General features: G+C 39.7%; 1 protein-coding gene and 3 pseudogenes across 1 annotated transcript in view; all 4 read right to left on the reverse strand.

Annotated features, from left to right (window-relative positions):
• PUS7 (pseudouridine synthase 7) overlaps positions 1-19,032 on the reverse strand; it is a 65,929-nt gene that overhangs the window by 5,673 nt on the left and 41,224 nt on the right. Inside the window, exons 9-13 of the mRNA XM_053926611.1 lie at positions 18,493-18,618; positions 11,501-11,562; positions 10,288-10,448; positions 8,616-8,742; positions 2,671-2,772 (exon numbers count right to left, since the gene is read on the reverse strand). Coding sequence (XP_053782586.1) covers positions 2,671-2,772; positions 8,616-8,742; positions 10,288-10,448; positions 11,501-11,562; positions 18,493-18,618 — 578 coding nt within the window. The remainder of the gene's footprint in view (positions 1-2,670; positions 2,773-8,615; positions 8,743-10,287; positions 10,449-11,500; positions 11,563-18,492; positions 18,619-19,032) is intronic.
• On the reverse strand, positions 5,734-6,750 carry LOC139440993 (52 kDa repressor of the inhibitor of the protein kinase-like; annotated as a pseudogene).
• Positions 6,748-8,601, reverse strand: LOC139440977 (52 kDa repressor of the inhibitor of the protein kinase pseudogene; annotated as a pseudogene).
• LOC112303196 (eukaryotic translation initiation factor 3 subunit J-like) lies at positions 14,770-15,611 on the reverse strand (annotated as a pseudogene).

Raw genomic sequence — 19,032 nt, forward strand, 5'->3', positions numbered from 1 at the left:
AAGCATACACGAAGGCACACCATAATTACATTACCCAAGATGAAAGATAAGGAGAATCTTAAAAGCAGCAAGAGAAAAGGAGACAGTTACCTACAAAGAAGTTCCCATAAGACTGTCAGCTGATTTCTCAAAAGAAACCTTACAGGCAAGAAGGGGCTAGAAAGAAGTATTCCAAGTCATGAAAGGCAAGGACCTACATGCAAGATTGCTCTATCCAGCAAAGCTATCATTTAGAATGGAAGGGCAGATAAAGTGCTTTCCAGATAAGGTCAAGTTAAAGGAGTTCATCATCACCAAGCCCTTATTATATGAAATGTTAAAGGGACTTATATAAGAAAAAGATCAAATCTATGAACAGTAAAATGACAATAAACTCACAACTATCAACAACTGACCAAAAAACCAAAAACAAATACAAAACCAAAGTAAGCAAACAATTAGAACAGGAACAGAATCACAGAAATGGAGATCATGTGGAGGGTTATCAGTGTGGGGGGAGAGACGGGAGGGAAAGGGGGAAAATGTACAGGGAATAAGAAGCATAAATGGTAGGTACAAAACAGATAGGGGGAGGTTAAGAATAGTATGGGAAATGGAAAAGCCAAGGAACTTACATGCACAACTAGTGGACATGAACTGGGGGTAGGTGGATTGCTGGAAGGGATGGGGGTACTGGGTGGAAGGGGCAAAGGAGAAAAAATGGGACAAGGGTAATAGCATAATCAATAAAATATACTTAATTTAAAAAAAACCTTAAAAAGAAATATAAGGAACAAAGCCTCAGGTCTGTTGACCGCAGAGAGAGAGTGTTAGTCAAACCAGAGATAACATCTAGGCCTCAGTTGTTTTAGTTTCACGCTCAGAAAATCAGCAAGGCCAAGTGGAGTAACACCATGACTGACATCAGACCAGTTGTGATGATTCTTGACCCCTTGCCCTGGTGCAAACAATCAGTAGAGACCATGACCCTATGGAGACACCTGGAAAGCTGATGAATGTTCTGTTGAGATCCTCCCCCTGGGAACTCCCTAGGATACCCAGCTTCAGAGAGCAGACTAAAACCCTCAGGATGCAGGGCCCAGCCCACTTCTTTCCCCAGTGTGGCTCTCTCTCTGGAGCACGTCTGCACCTTTCCTGTCTCCTTCCCCCAGGCACATTTTCTCTACCTTTCTTTTTCCTAAGCTCCAAGGGCCCTTCTTCTGCCTCTGTTAACTTGTTTCCTGAGCCCATGCAGCCCAGCTGGCTCACTTCACCAGGGCTCAATTCTTCTACTTCTGTGAGTTTCTAAATAAACTTTTGCTTGTATTTGCGTCTTGGCTCTGAATTCTTTCACAGCCAGAACTTAGGTACTGAGGTTGCTGAACCAAGGTCCAAATGCCAGTAACATCTGGTGCTGTTTCGCTGCTAAACAAGTGTGCATGTTATGAATCCACAGGCCTGGATTACCACCCATGCAGTCTGTGAGCCCATGTCTTGGCCACAAGGTTTTCATGAATGGCTCTGTCAGAGGCTGTGCTGAATTTATGTTTTAATTGGTACTAGTTCATGTTTCTGATCCTAAGAAGTACAAGATAAAAGAAAAGAATATTTCCTCTTTCTCTCTTAGAAAGAGGGCAAATGTGGCTAGCAGCATCTAATTGCCTTCATTTGTGCTAGTTCCCGGTACTGGTCTCCTCAGTTCCTTATTGTGCCACCAACTCTGCACAGGCAGACCAAACCCTCCCTTATCTCCCTCTCTCATGCATTCTCCCCTCCTCTTCTCTCCTGTTCCCTCAGCAAAGTCGATCTCACACAAGCACTAAGAGCACAGTAACTCAATCAAGTTAATCAACATGCAAATGGAAGATTACCACTTAACTCTTTTATAAGTATCAGCATTATCAAAGAACAGTGTTAATGCTAATTATTTCATTGTTTGTAAAATTTCAAGGAATATACCATTGATAAGTAAAATAATTCTGGCCTCTTAAGAAAAAAGATGCCTTAAACAGGAAGACCCCTCCCGCAGCCCAGCCTTGGCTAGGGGGACCTCCAGTGTCAGTTTCACCAAGTTGGTCTCATGCTCAGAGCTGCTTTCTTTTCTTAAATTTCTGGGTCCTTAAACAGTAAAAGTTCCAGTTTCCCCCTACCCTCACCAATGGCATCCATAAAGGTAACAGAAGTAATTCTTAACAGGTCTGGGGAATGGGAAACAATATTCTAACTTTTCAGGAGATAAACTTCTGTGCTTGTTGACATTTAAAACACAATGAGAAGATAGTACTTAGATGGCAAAAAAGGTTAAAAAAAGTCAAGTCATCCATTCCCTTTCTCAAGGACTCTTTCCAAACCCTCTCCCCATCCTTACTAAGAACCAGTACATTTCAGAAACTTAAATAACAACCCACCACCACCGTGTTTCTTAATTTACATTATCCATCCAAGTGCACACCCCTCTGGGAGACTCCTGTAAGTCAACATAATTTATATACGTTTGAAATAAACATTTTTCAAATCTGATGGATAGCAGAGGTCTAAAAACCTATTTAAAAGTACTGTTTTTTTTTTTTCCTCTTTTTCTAGGCTGCTGCCAGTGACTCAGTTATATTAGACTTTGTTTGACTTATTTCCCCACACACAGCCTTAATTATGTAGACTTTGTTTAACTGTTTCCCCATACAGGGAACTTACTTTTATGCTTTGGGTAGATAACATCAAAACCAGGCAAGGGCATTACCACATCATGGATGGAGTAATTATTAACATCTTCTTCCTCAATATAGGTGGCTGTGGCTAAAAATTCACAAATGAATAAATTAAGAAAATAGGCAATATTTTCATGAATTCAATCTTCTAAAATTATATACATCTAAACAATCAGAAGTACAAGATGGTACAGTTCCATGGCCTACAAAGCTTAAAGAAATTAAGTTGCAATAGATACCATTCTTCTTTCTACTTTACCCAAGAAACAAAAATCACAGACTTATAAAAAGTACAAAAATCACAGACTTATAAAAAGAAAAACTTTTAATTTTCAGCTGCTCCTCATTTTCTGGGAATGCTTGCTTTTGACAATCAGTTCCATTTTCTTAAACAACACTACAAAATACTATTTGGAAAGCTATCACAAATTAATACATTTTGCTAAAAGAACAAACAAAAAAACCAGTCTGTGGTTAGAGGATAAAATACGGTGGCTCACAGGACATGAAAATATACTAGGTGTGATCAATATTGGGTGGTGAAAAAAACACTTAAAAAATTTTAAACAAAACTCATGTTTTATTTATGTTGAAATAAATTATATACATTGGCTTTCTTCACCAAACGATAATATTTTCTGCATTTTTCCCAGAAAACCATAAAGCACATTTTTGTAGGTTTTTCAGGTTTTGCTTACAAATCAAGAAGAGGCAGTAGATACAGCCATGGAAAAAGACAGAAAGAATGGACTAATCAGTTGTCAGACCCGCAGTTCTGGTCCCGTCTTGACCATGAAGAGCAATGTCCGACACACACCCGCTAAAAAGCCTATGAGGACAGAGGCTCCACAAAGGCATGGAACAGCAACAACCAGACGTGGAACAACAATGGCAGGTTCCTCCCTTCAACTTTTAACATAACTTGTTCCTTTAAGATCACTGAATAAAGAGATAAAAACTAACACTGAAACCTTTGTTTGGCAGGCTCACATGTTCCTTTCACTGTCTGGTAATTCCCTCAACTTTCATTACAGATTTTTAACAGCATACTTAAAACTCCTGCTATTCAAAAGTTAGTCACGAGCTTCATTGTAAAATTTTATAAAATTGTATTCCTTCCTCCCACACTTCCTCAAAATCTGCTTCTTCAAAGAACTGGTAACTCAATACCCAACAGCTGGATCCACAGTGATAATAAATGTTATGTCTAATGACTTAACTAAAACAATTCCGAAATGCCATCAGCAGAGATCATGCAGAAGTGTAACCTGGCACTTTGAATGCTGTCTTCTGGAAGAACAGCTAGTTCTCCAAAGCATGAGAGTTCAAACAGGGGCCATTTGAACAGGCAGATTATCAACGGCTAGTGTACTCAAGACAGTCAGTGAGTTATTTGACAGTTTATGGTATGATTAAGTGGCCTACATATACCTTATACCTCTTCTATGTTTTCAAATTTCTTACAGATTTTTTTCAATATAAAATGTAAGAGCCTATTTTAAAAGTCTCTCAGGTATTGTCAATGGTTTCTGAAGTATCTGTAGGAAGCTCTTGGTTGTATGGAATTTGGTATGTGTGTCTGTTGTTGGTGGAAATTAGGTTGTCACATAGTTCTACCACAAAGCATTCCAAGGAACCCACACATGGGGGACTGTGGTGGGGCATGGTTTATTTGTGTAGGGATAGAGGCTGCCCCCTGGGTTTTTCCCATGCCCCATCTCCCTCTGTCTCATCATGGAAAAAGCTCAACCATGTCCTCAGCAAGGCCAAGACAAAAGCCAGTGTCCAGAGTTTTTGCTTCATAATAAAGCTTAGTCTTTTGGAGCCTGCAGGTGGCTGCTAAGCGGTCTCAGTCCCCATCCAGGTAGCTTAGCTGTTCCAGTGGCAAGAATCCACATTGCTGCTAGCCATGTGGCTGCTATGGTCACATGGCTATAGAGAGAGAGTGTGAGCACATCACTGGGTGGGCAAGAGAGAGTTTAGTCCTTCTGGTGCCCATGCCATCTGCTGCAGGCCTGGTAGCTGCTAGACCCCCATGGTCACATGTTCCCGGGCAAGAGTGCACATAAACAAGTGGGTCAGTGCATCACTGTGTGGGCAAGAGCAAGCGAGCTCCGTATTAAAGGACAGGCCAGTCCCGTATCCGCCTAGCTCAGCCTGTTTTCTGCCGCAGTCCATTTCAGGCTCTCCTGAAGACTGCCTGAGGAGTGGCATGGCCACATGGCTGCTAGGATCACATGGCCATGAAGAGAACAGGTGAGTGCACTGTGTGAGCACATGTCACAGCAAGAAAGAGCCTCTTTGTTCCCCTGGGGTTATATCCAGGAGCTTGGGTTTGGGATGGACCAGGTACTTTCTTAAAAAGACCAATCAACTTCCCGAGTTTCCATGGGCTTTGGATGGGTCCATACCCCGTTACTGATAGGACTTCATGGTCCAACACTCCCCTATGCCCCCCACCCAATCCAGTACCAGAGGTGGGGAGGTCAATGACTAGTTCCCTTTGCTCTCTTTTCTTTATCAATATCTACCTACATACCAACAGTAACATGTCCACCATGAAATCCAAATCCTATTTTATATCAAGACTTATGTTATAAGTTATTGGACCTTTGGTCTGTCGAGGTATTCCTCAGGTATGCTTAGAGACACTTTCACCCATTTTCACAGCGTTCATTCTCAGTCTTCATCACAGAAAGAATACATAGGACTTTCAATGATGCATAAACATTAGGAAAAAACTTGATGTCTGGCAGGCAGAGGACTTCATTCATATATAAATGGTGGACGGAAGCTCTATATCTTTCCCTCTATGTTTCCACTTGATTCTCCAATAGTGCGACGCAGCTGAGTGTATCAAAATTGGGCAGTTGCTTCTGTACGTGTCATCACTGCGCTCCTCCGATATACTGCATGTGAGCTCTCCCATGACAGAGGGTACCAGAGATAAGCATTTAAGAGTTCTGAACTACTGTTCTGAGAATGTATCTTTCAGTTCCTGAATAATGTGTTTCACCGTTGGAACACTTAGAGCTTCTGTATAGTAACTCTAAGAGTTCAGCTGACATTCCAGGTTCCCTTGCTGGGCTCTGCACCATTTTCCAGGGAAATTCATCTGAATATCAAGTTTGGTTGCCAAACTTGTGGCTTCCTCAAACCAAAATTCCTGATAAACTTCAGTATCTTCCATCACTTCATTGAATTGATGCAGCACTGCAGTCAAGCTACTGGCTGCAAAGAAGACATGGGAGGTTTGCCCCTGGAGATTTTTCCTAAAAGCTCTTGCAAAAGACAGAACATTTTTAAGAATGACAATGGTAATGATGAAATAAAAATCTGTTACTGCACTACAGAGTGCAAATGTTTGGCCCATTAAATAGTTATTCCATCAAATATAGTGTCACTGTTTATATCATCTGTCATAAAACACGTGCTTGTAGAAGGTCCACTAAAAATTTCAAAAGCATCATGCCTGCCCGTCCACTGAGAATGGCAAATTTCCTTTAGTTCTTTACCCCTTTCTTAATTGTTCTGATAGAGCACAGAAATTACACTGTCAAGCTCTAAAAACAGTTGTGGGGATTGATGGGAAAAAAACAAATTTCCTCAATTGTTCCTAATGCAATAGACAGACACTCACACACAATACTGATTTTGCTAACCACACATTTAAGGCACAGGAAGAGCAGATGAGTAGACAGCTTGGGGGTATTTCTCTAAGTCTAGAAGCAACAACGGTCATTTTGGAAGAAAATCCACTGGACACAATGTAAGCCTGGCCATTACAATGCTCCATGTTTATCCCCCTCTTCTCAGTTATCATAGTGTGAAACTTCACAGCCAAAATTTCAGCATCAGCTTTACAAGGCAGGAAGCCCACACACTCTTCTCTCAGGTTATAAGATTTGTCAACAAACCTCACCATCATGGGCAGGTGCTCTTCCCCGGCTATGTCCACTATGTTGTCAGTGATAACTGAAAAGAAGTGAGTGTCTCTCACTTCCTGGAAGGTTTCTTCCCAAATACAGCTCTCACAGAGCTTTAGATTCTGTTTCTGTTGTGTTTTAAAAAGATTTTATTTATTTTTAGAGAGCGGAAGGGAGGGAGAGAGGGAAACATCAATGTGTGGTTGCCTCTTGCATGCCCCCTACTGGGGACCTGGCACACAACCCAGGCATGTGCCCTAACTGGGAATTGAAGTGACAACTCATTGGTTCACAGGCCGGCACTCAATCCTCTGAGCCACACCAGCCAGGGCTCTGTTGTGGTTTTGAATAGAAAAATATATTGACTACTGTTGTCTCAAAGCATTTTCTCTGAACCTCTTCACCACAATTTTTTTGTCACTCCAGCAATGCCTCAAAGTTATCAGTTCATCAGTTTCATGTCCATTCAGAGGTATTTTTTGTTTTTCCATAAGAATCAAAATTTCAAATAAAGATTTTAAGTATTGTTTTCCTTCTTTTCAAGGGCTAAATGTCTTCATCCTGTTCTCCACTTCCTTCTTCTGCACTGGGATTCTGAGCATTCCTGTTGTTCATTTCTTTATGTTTTTGTTCAGAAGTTTCATCAACAACTGTTTTATTCATTTTCTGTGTCTACTATGTGGATTATTCAAATGACTGGTAAGATCAAATATTGCTGGTACTGCATTATCTTGAAGAACTGTCTATGAGAACAAGATCTACAAATCATAGAGGTCTCTGTGTTTGGCACATAATTGATCATGTTTATTTAGTGGATCAGGTGTTTTATATTCTAAGACTGCTCTCTCACAATTTTCCGCCCACTTCTGGCATCTGGTTGGATCCTGCAGGAACCAGAAGGCCAGATTCGACTGCACACTCTTCTGTGTGCAGTAGGGGGCAGTGCAAAAACTTGGCACTTTCATCACCAGCAGGCCAGCCCAGTGCTCCCCTTCATGCCTCTCCCAGGCAGCCCACCTAGGTGTAGGGGCCAGCTCAGTAGGAACAGCACACTGGGAGGAAAAATGTTAAATGAGGAAAAAAATAATTCAGGGGATTCAACAGGCACACCTGCAGACAAGCAGGCTGTCTTCAGAATAGTAGGGCAGCCGGGTATTCTAGAAGAACATGGACTGTGGAAACAGACAGACTGATACTGAATCCCAGCCTTTTCTTTAACTACGTGTGGAACCCTGGGCAAGTGACTAAACCTCATCTGAAGAATGGAGAGAATACCTGGCAGTAATAAACACTGTGAGCTTTAGACATGGAGATATAGGTGAAGGGCTTAGCACAGGGCGGCGCACAGTAATGGCTCAACAGCAGATGAGGAACATTTCAGGCACAGAGTGTGCACTAAGTGTCCATGTAGGGGTGTTCAGCCCGCAGCCCACAGGCTGCATGCAGCCCAGGGTGGCTATAAATGCAGCCCAACACAAAATTGTAAATTTAATTAAACCCTTTTTTTTTGCTCATCAGTTTATGTTAGTGTTTGTATATTTAATGTGTGGCCCAAGACAACTTTTCTTCTTCCAGTGTGGCTCAGGGATGCCAAAAGGTTGGATACCTCTTGGATCATGGCCCACCTGTACAGTGAGCTCCAGTCTGGAGTTAGGAAACTCCTTAAAACTGGCCGACAACAGCCCAGAGGCTAAAGTTCATCCAAAAGTGCAGAGAAGTATTTGCTAGACTCAGATTAAAGCTTGGAATAGGATTTTAAGTAACATTTAGTCCAAATCTTATTCCAGCTGAAAAAATGAAAGGTCAGATGCTTACTCAAATCAGAGGTATATTTTGCATTAAAGACACAGATCCACACAGTCTATGTGAGCTGACAGTGTCCTTCCACTTCAAGCTTATGAGGCATCTCTCCATCTTAACTAGCAGTCAGCCTCAATTTTTAAGAACTGGTATCAAATAACTGGACCCTCATTTGACTGAATAATGACAGTATCTGTCTTTTTACCTCCTTTGAGAACCAGGTCCCCTGGAACAGGCTTCAGTCCATACTCATCTATTCTCTTGCTTACCATGTTATTCCACACATAGCTTTGGTAGCTATGAATATACATTAAGCGATTATTTCTAGGAATCTGCGGGAAAGGGAAAAAACAGGAAAGAAAAAAAATATGTTCTAAGTATTTAAGTATGATACTTTCCAAGACATCTCACTTTAGTGGTGACCCTAGTATAAAAAACTCATACCTTAAATCTCCAACATGTAGCAATCAAGGTTAGAGATGGAACCTCTCACGCTAAAGTGCTCAAGTGTATCCACAGTGCAAACATTCGTGCAGATAAAGCAAACGTTAAAGAATTTACACTCTCAGTCCAAGACACAGACTTCAAACCCAAGGAATTTACATATCAATTATACAGCCAACAGTGCTTGCTCTTCCACAATTTTAAGTAAGGAGAAAACATAAATGATTGAACTAACAACTAATTTCATGAAGATTCCTGCTTTGGGGGGTACATTTTGGGGAAAAGTAAGTAAGACTTAAGAGTTAAACTTTACTTAAAGGCTTGTCGATTTTGTTTATCTTTTCAAAGAACCAGCTTCTGGATTCATTGATCCTTAGAATTGTGCTTTTAGTCTCTACGTCATTTAGTTCAGCTCTGATCTTGGTTATTTCCTTCCTTCGGAACATAATCAATAGAAGAAAAAAGCAAACAAAATACAACCAGAGACACTGAGGTTGGGAACAGTCTAGCAGTGGCCAGGGGGGAATGCGGTGGGGACAGTGGGAAGAGGGGATTGCAGGAACTATTATAAAGGACACATGGACAAAATCGGGGGGGATGGTGGGGGTGGGGGAGGGAGGTGGGTTTAGCTGGGGTGGGGGGGAGGGAAGGGGAGAAAAGGCATACAACTGTAATTGAATAACAATAAAAATTAAAAAAAAAAAAAAGAGTTAAACTTTAGCCATGGCTGGTGTGGCTCAGTGGACTGAGCTCCGGCCTGCGAACCAAAGGGTCACTGGCTCCATTCCCCCTCAGGGCACGTGGGTTGCAGGCCAGGTCCCCAGTTGGAGGCACAAGAGAGGCATCCACACATTGGTGTCCCTCTCTCTCCTTCCCTTCCCCTCTAAAAATAAATAAAAAAAATATTTTTTTTTAAAAAGAGTTAAACTTTAGTCTACTCTGGATTATAGTTATCCAAATACTAGGATAGGCTGCATAGGCGTGGGTACCAACTTGTACCACCATGAAGAAACTAAAGCAAAATGCAATCACTTAGACCGCTTGTGGTGCAGTGCAAGCTGCTTACTGAGGCAGGTTACAGTTCTGATGCTGGGGAATGATCAAGAAACGAACCCAATAGTGGATTCTGAGTTAGTATTTATTAAAGACAATTAATTTAAATTTCCCTGTAGATGATATTTTCCACACTACGGCTCTTCTCATGCCCTTCAGGTGAATTATGCTGACACTGCTGGCATCCTCCACCCGCCCCCATGAACAGGTTCTGCTCAGGTTCTGAACAGAAGTCACTCAGGTAATACACCTCTTAGAGATCACCACAGGATCCTCATTTACCTTCTGCTCTTTTCAAATTTAGTAAAGTGTTTAAAGATAAAATTTAAAAGCATTAAACCATCTTGAGTCATTTGCCTGACTTTACAAATCGCACTCACTATGCCAAATGCAGAGACTATATTCTTCATTCCATATTTTGAAAGTCCTCGAAGCAGCTGCCCTTCCACACACCTTTTGACAGGTAGTTTTCTGAGGGCAGCGGCTGGGTCTTTGGTCTTCGCCCATTCTTCCCTGCATTTAACCAAGTAGCCCTTTTCAGCTGGAGGGGAGAAAAAGCTGCGATTAAACAATTTACCCAATAGACAGATGCACATAACTTAAAATGCTTCACAGAGAACACAAATTAGAAAATGCTGTTTGTAAAAGCTTCTGCTGACCTGAGAACAACCATCAGAAAGTGAAAAGATGGGAAAGTTTATAGGACTAGATGCCTTTGTCATCACCCCAGGATTTAAAGCCAGTTACTGTTCACATCATCCCAGCTGATTCAACACACCACAAAACTTTGGTAGTCCTTTCTTCCTTCTCTTTTTCTACTGTGTTGTCAAATTTAATGGGTTACTTCCCTTAAAATTAGATAATTTTATCTCTTTTTAATTTGCAATTGAATAATTTCCACAAGTGGGCATAATCACTTTGATGATATGTAGAGTAGTACTTAAATCCTTTTTCATATTTTCATACAGTATGATTTCAGAAATAGTTTCTGGAAAGTTTTAGTGAAGTCTTTCAACTAAAGATCCTCAACATGCTTTTGCCAAGTTTTTATATTCTATTACACTATACTTTTAAAAATTAACCACAAGTGAGCCCTGGCTGGTGTGGCTCAGTGGATTGAGTGCCGGCCTCAAACCAAAAGGTCACCGGTTGGATTCCCAGTCAGGGCACATGTTTGGGTTGCGGGCCAGGTCCTTGGTTGAGGGCATGTGAAAGGCAACTGATCGAGGTTTCTCTCCCTCTCTATCACCCTCCCTTCCCCACCCTCTAAAAATCAAATCTTAAAAAAAAAACAACAGTGAAATATGTTTGGATTCCTACGTTTTCAGAGATTTAGCAGTCTATGGAGAAAAAGAAATGAATTATTCATTTATGAATTAATACATTAGATGAGCTAAAAAACTGAAAACTACAAATTATAAATCTCAAACATATCTAAACCTTATGAAAAATAAACTATACCTTTTATTTTAGAAAAATTTTTTTAATTCTGAAATGACTATCCTAATTTTCACACATACTTTTATTCATAGCAATTCCATGAATACCTAGCCATATATGCTATTTTTTTCATAACGTGAATTTTATTCTCACCTCCAGAACGGGGTTTCAATATCAAATCCATGACTTCAGCCCAAGAATTTTGTAGTATAGCTCTAAAATTAAACAGCATTTAATGTAGTTAATTTTACATCAAGATTCTGAATGTCCAAATCTGTGGAGTCAACGTCATATTAATGTTATACATATATACTGCTAAACTTAAAAGTAAACTGAGCCCTGACTGGTGTGGCTCAGTTGGTTGAGCATTGTCCCGCAAAGTGAAAGGTCACCAGTTCAATTCCCACTCAGGGCACGTGCCTGGGTTGTGTGTTCAGTCCCCAGTTGGGGTGTGTACAAGAGGCAACCAATCACTCTTCCTCCCTTACATCGATGTTTCTCTTCTCTTTCTCCCTTCCTTCCTCTCTCTAAAAATAAATAAATAAATTTTTTTTTAAGTAAACTGAAAAGCTAGTATGATGTAGGCTTCAAATGTAAATGCCAAAATAAAAAACAGAGAGAAGACCCCATTCCACCCAGGTTGAGCACCACCCTTTACAGTAAAGTCCAGCTCCCCCCGCCAAAGAGCTGAAGCTGCTTCATCACAACCAAGCCCAGTCTGTTCCATGAGTATGTATTATGTTTTTTCAGTTAACAGCTTCAGAGAGACATAATAAATTCGGACCAGATTTTTAGTTATCAAAACCCGCCCTCCCAAAAAAGCAGAGGAAAAAAAACATGTTCACTCATAATATTTAATATCATTTCACACTTTTAAAATTATATTAAAAAGTATGGATACCACATAGTCATGCTTTAAATTATTATACATGGTGTTATCTGTATAAATAAAAGTTATGTCTTTAGATACCAAAACTTATTTGAAACCTCTCAAAAAAATTTCTCCCTGTGTTTTTAAAAACCTTCTTGCCTAGTCAAACAGATAGAATAAATTCAATTTATCCTTCTCTATCTCTTCTATTAATCTTGGTGTTTTTTCAGTTAATTAGGGTTTTTATTTTTCACATTCAAATTAATTTACATGGGATATTTTGTACATTAAATTGTATGAAGTTGCTGGTTAGTATCTGTTGACGAGACCATATGGATTTTAAATCTATAAATACAATGAGTTACATTACCAGAGTTACTGTTGATGGCCATCCCTAAAGTCCTGAACAAGCCACGCTATATCAATCTTCAAACGCACTCCAGGTGACACATTACTTAGTTGACAAGGCCTTTAGGAACACTTCCAGAGTATAGTACCGACTCAGGACCAGGCATTGGTCTGCCAGGTGTCATGGAAAAAGACTTCCATGCTCAAAAACCTTTGTTATCTGGCTAGCCTCTTCATTTTCTAAGTAGTTTTACTAGAAAACAGCTATGTTCATTCATTTACATATCATGTGCGGATGCTTCTGCACTCTAATAGCAGAGGTGAGTACAGCATGTCTTCAAATAATGTCATTTCATTTTGTTATTACATTGATAAGAAAGAAATCGCTTCCTGGATGGGGCCACTGTCTGTGTGGAGCCGACATGTTCTCCCCATGACCGTGTGGGTTTTCTCTAGGTCTTTTAGTTTCCTCCCACATCCCAAGACACGCACACTGGGTTACCCAGCATGTCTACATTGTCCAGAATGAGTATGGTGTGAGTGCACCCAGCAATGGAAGGGCCTCCCATCCAGGGTGGGTGCCCGCCTGGTACCTGGGCTGTTGGGAGGTACTTCAGAGACCCGAGACCCTGAACTGAAATGAGCAGGTTGGAAAATCATTATCTGACTTATTTTTAATCATTTATACTTAAATGTATGTATTGCTTACATTGATTTCAATGTTTAATATTATAATGTTTTGGGTTTTTATATAGAAGTTTGGTGTTTCTATGACCAGAAATATGCTGTAGGAACTTAAGTTTTTTTATATCAATTAGCCAGCCTATGGCCAAATTTGTTTTGTTATACATCATTTCATGTAAAATCAGTTTCCAAGAAGCTGTTGACAATGTTATGTAAGAACTTACTGTAGCTGCTACAAATTATGGCCCCCAAATCCTTATATTTATTACCTGGCCCTTGAAAGACAAGGTTTGACAAGACCTGGTATAATATATTAAGTTGTTCAACTACAGGTCTCTCAACATCTTTAAACCTTCAATCACACGAAGGTTTAGTTTACACTGCCTTGTTAAGTATGTACGTATTTGGTTTACAATAGGCCATCCTATCCGATCTACTACACATAAAAATGTTTTCTAGTTTTAGGTTGTTATCTTTCTTTCTTCCAACTTTTTTTAATGTATAAAATATACATAATTCTATCATTTTAGCTATTTTTAAGTGTACAGTTCTGTGGTATTAACTACATTCACACTGCTGTGAAACCATCAGGACCACCTGCCCCCACAACTTTTTAGTCTTCCACAACTGAAACTCTATACATTAAAAAATAACTCACCATTTCCCCTACCCCCAGCTCCTGGAAGCCACTGTGCTACTTTGTCTATGAATTTGACTACTCTAGGAATCTCATACAAGAGGAATTATACCACATTTGTTCTTTTTGACTGGCTTAATTCACTTAGCATAAGTCTTCAAGCTTATTCATGTCAAAATGTTCTTCCTTTTTAAGGCTGAGTGATAATCCATTGTATCTATGTCACATTTTGTTTATCCATTCATCTGTTAATAGACACTTGGTTACTTCCACCTTTTGGCTACTGTGAATAATTCTCTCATAACATGTATGTATAAATATCTGCTTTTACTACTTTTTGGGCATATACCCAGAAATGGAATTGCTGAATCACACAGTAATTCTATGTTTAATTTTTGAGGAATTCCCATATCATTTTTCAAAGGAGCAACAGAAGTTCCCAATTTTAACCCCTTGGCAGCAAGATCCAAATTCCTTCATTTGCATATTAGCACCTAACTGTTAAGGGGTTAAATAAGCATCACATAAGATGCAGCACTTCTTCTTTAATCCTCACTGGAGGACTTGCTTATTGATTTTAGAGAGAGGGGAAGGGGCGGGGAGAGAGAGAGAGGAGAGAGGAAAGAGAGAGAGGAGAGAGAGAGGAGAGAGAGAGAAAAACACTGATTGACTGAACCCACAACCTAGGCATGTGCTCTGACCGGAATAGAACCTGTGACCTTTCAGCTTCTGGGACGATGCTCCAACCAACTGAGCCATGCCAACCAGAGCAAGATACTGCACTTCGGATTGTAGCATTTGGCAGAATTGAAACAAAAGAAAGTTGTGCTACCTGTTGAAGAGATTGTGGGCAACAGAAAGATGCTGGGAGAAGAGAAAATGTCACATGAAATTTTCATACTCTTGTACATATCCTCCTCCAACACCACCATTACCTGCCAGCGCTGACTGTGGCCTTTAACCACCTCCAAGAACTGCACCTTTCTTCTGTTCGGCTTTGCTCTGCTTTTCTTGCTTCTGTTTTTCACTACAAAGCAGTCAATGAATTCCTATTCTTTTTCAAGTCCTCCATTTTCACTGAAATATATCTTGAAGTAAGGCCTCCAAAAAAGTGCCATAATATAGTGACATTACATATTGTGTAATTTTATCTTTTAGTACCTTTCCGTATTCTGTGAAGTCATCTCTTGAAGACAGGTTCATAGCATCTATTCCACAAATTGTATTAGTAAGTAACACCAGAAGTTTCTTTGGCCAATTCAAGGTCTGATTCTTCCTATAATTTCTTCAGTGGCGGATCAGGTATCTGTTAATTGTTCTTCTGGTGTTAGGTTAACTAACACTTTAGGTTCTTCCAGCCTCTTTTTAATTTCTCTTTGCCTTTTCCTCTGTTGCTGTTCTTTACCTTGTTATTTTGTTTCCTTTTCTGAAATTCTTACTTCTGCTCCTCTTTTTTAGTTATCATTGTCATCCCAGTCATCCTGACATCCTTGTCCTCACCTTCCCAGCGGTCCCCGACTGGTGGTGCTGCTGCTCCTCATCTTCCCCGCCGGGTCTCCCACAGAGAACATGTCTGTGTCCCAGGAGTCCGAGTTCCCCGCTGCTGCCACCAGGTTGAGCAGGGTGTGAGCATGTGTCCGTGCATAAATATTTTTAACTTTGGTCGAATCTAATTTCCATTTTTTCTTTTGATGCCTGTGCTTTGGTGCTGTGTCACTGGCAAATCAAATGTCATGAAATTTTCTCACTATGTTTTCTTCTAATCTTTTAGTTGTAGTTCTTAAATTTAGGTCTTGGATCCATTTAAGTTAATTTTTGTATATGGTATGAGGTAAGGGTCCAACTTCATTTTTATTTTGCATGTGCCTATCCAGTTTTCCCAACGCTATTTATTGAAAAACCATCCTTTCCCCACCCACCAAGTGGTCTTGTCATCCTTGTTGAAAATCATTTGACCATATGTGCAAGAGTTTATTCCATCTTCCTTTATTTTAAATATCTTCACTGAGGTATAATTCACATACCATGTAATTCACCCATTTAAGGGTACAATTCAATGACTTTAGCATACTCAAAATTGTGCAACATCGTAATTCAATGTCAGAACATTTTTATCACCCCAAAAAGATACTCTATGCACATCAGCAATCACTCTCCATTACCCCGGCCCAGACCTAGGGAAGCACTAATAACTTTTCTGTCTTCATGGATTTGTCTATTCTGGATATTTCATCTAAATGATTCATACAGTATGTTGCCTTTTGTGACTGGTTTCTGTCATTTAGAATGATGTTTTCAAGGTTCATTCATATTGTAGCACGTATTGGTACTTCATTTCCTTTCACTGTTGAATAACATTCCATTGTATGCATATATCACATTTTATCATTTGAACAATCTGGATTGTTTCCATTTTTTTGGCTGCTATGAACATTACTGTAAATTTTTGGGTGGACATGTTTTCAATATTCTTGAGTATACACCTAGAAATTCAACAGCTGGGTCATATGGTAACTCTGTATCTACTTATCCTTTTGGGGAACAAGCCGACTGTTCCCCAAAAGGGCTACAACATTTTATATTTCCACCAGCAGTTCACGAGGGTTCCAATTTCCCCACATCCTCACCAATATTTGTTATTATATGTCTTTTTTATTTTAACCATTATACTGGATATAAAAGGGGCTCTCACTGTGGTTTCAAATTGCTTTTCCCTATGATTAGTGACTTCCTAACGATGTAGAACAGGGGTGTCCAACCTACGGCCTGCATGTGGCCCAGGGTGGCTATGAATGCAGCCCAACACAAAATCATAAATTTACTTAAAACACTGTGAGATTATTTTTGTGATTACGTGTCGCAATGTCACATAAAATAAACGTATGTACACTCGCACCATTTGTACACATGCATGGCTTCAGTTTTAAGGTGATGTGCGGCTTCCAGGGCGTTATCTTCCGAGCGTGGACAGTAGAATTGACACCTCCAGACGTTACGTGTGCTCGTGGTGACTTAGCGAGGCAGTGGTTATGAATAATATTTCAACCTACTGTTGCAATGGTAGGCGTTCAATGTTATTTAGAAGTCAGGTAAGCAATCTTATTTGATTATCGAAGGCACTTCGATGCCTCAGCGGCGCCTCGCACATTGCCTGCCAAGCTTTACAAGTGGCCCTCCGCCTCACCCTGCTTCGGCAGCCGAGAGGGCTGTGGAATGGCCCAACCTTGCTTTCTATTTTCCTGTCAATTAATTTTCATAATAAAAGTAAATAAAGTCCCTTATCTATTATTATTTTTTTAAATCCCAGCATGTCTTCTACAACATCTCCAAAGAAAAAAAAGACCCCAAAAAGTAAAATTACAGATGACGAAAGGCTGTTCAATGAAAAGTAGACAGATGACTACTTTTTTGTTGAGGCAAACAGTAAGGCACTCTGCTTAATCTGTAGGGAATTTGTGCAAGTTTTCAAAGACTATAATTTGAAAAGGCATTATATGCAAAAACATGCTGCCAAACTCAATGCGTATGAAGGATTGTGTTGTAAGGACCAAATAGTGGAACTTAAAAAAGTCTGTCATCTTAACAAAAATTTTTTCAAAAAGTTACAACTCAGGCAGATTCCATTGTAAAAGCTAGTTATATGGTAGCATATTTAATAGCAAATAAATCAAAACCATTTACTGATGGTGAGCTTATTAAGCGATGTATAGAGAGTGTGGCAGACATAATTTGCCCTGGAAAAAAGGGAGTATTTCTAAAATCAGTTTGTCTCACTAGAGTATAGCCAGGCAAACTGAAGAGACTGGAAAATCTATCAAAAGAAGTTTGGAGAGCAAAGCTGCTAATTTTAAATTTATGCTTCGGTGATGGATGATACCACTGATGCTACAGATACGGCTCAACTTGTCATTTTTATTAGAGCTACTAAAGATGAATAAAATGTCACTGAAGAAATGGTTTCGTTAGTGCCATTAAAAGACACCACCAAATCAAGAGTAAAAAATATGTTAAAGTGATTTTCTTTGTCCAGTGTCAACATATCTGGTACAGTTACTGATGGTGCCCTGGCGATGGCCGGTAAAAGAGAGGGACTTGTAAAATTAATAGAAGATGAGGCAATTGCCGCCCAACACTCACGTTTGGTGAAGTTATCATTGCGTAGTATTATCAAGAAAATTCTACATAACACAAAAGCTTTAAAAATGGATGCCATGCAAATTATGAAGACTGTGAATTTCATAAGAACCAAGGGATTGAATCATTGCCAATTCCAGGAATTCCTTAAAAATATTGATGCTGACTATGGTGACATTGTTTACTTTTCAGAAGATGGCTACATTAAAACCAAATGTTGAAAAGATTCTATGATTTGCGACATATTATCAAGTTGTGTATGGTACCAAAAAATTAATTTGTGCTGGAGCTTGATGATGAAAACTGGCTTACAGATTTAACATTTTTAGTGGACCAGTTGGTCACCCAAAAGGATGAGACAAACTGGTTCATTTGGCTCAGACATGAGGAAATCCAGAAATAATTAAAAACAACACCTGATTCTTTTTGTGAGAGCTCTTTTAGACAGGAGTTAAGAAGTTTAATACAAACCTTCCAACTTGGTACGTGGGGACGGCTGTAGTTCCAAATCTTTGCATTCCATAGTAGTTAATAAATCCAATCTCCTTAAGAGAGTTCATGGCTTGTTGTACTTGGTCATCAGTTCCCGTTATATTTCTGTAAGGGCCCAAATTATCCAGAGAAAAAAATTTATAGTCAAACACCTTCAGGGATGCCCATCATAAATGATATGGCTTAGTTTCCATGCCTTCCCTTTGTTCCTTGCAGCTTTCTCTCTACTTCCTGAGGACTTTGATATTTTTTTCTTAAACTGTGGTAAAACATACGTAACATTCAACTGACTATTTTAGCCATTTTTAAGTATGCAATATAGTGACATTAAATACATTCAGTCTTGTGTAACCTTCAACAATATCCACTTCCACGGCTTTTCCATTTTCCCAAGTTGAAACTCCGCACCCATTAAACACTAACTCTCCATCCTCCTCTCCACCCCAACCCAGCTAACATTTCTTTTACTTTCTGTGTCTCTGATTTGCCTATTATAGGGATTGCACATAAATGGAATGA

This window comes from Desmodus rotundus, chromosome 6 (genome assembly GCF_022682495.2).
Source record: "Desmodus rotundus isolate HL8 chromosome 6, HLdesRot8A.1, whole genome shotgun sequence".
Classification (NCBI taxonomy): domain Eukaryota; kingdom Metazoa; phylum Chordata; class Mammalia; order Chiroptera; family Phyllostomidae; genus Desmodus; species Desmodus rotundus.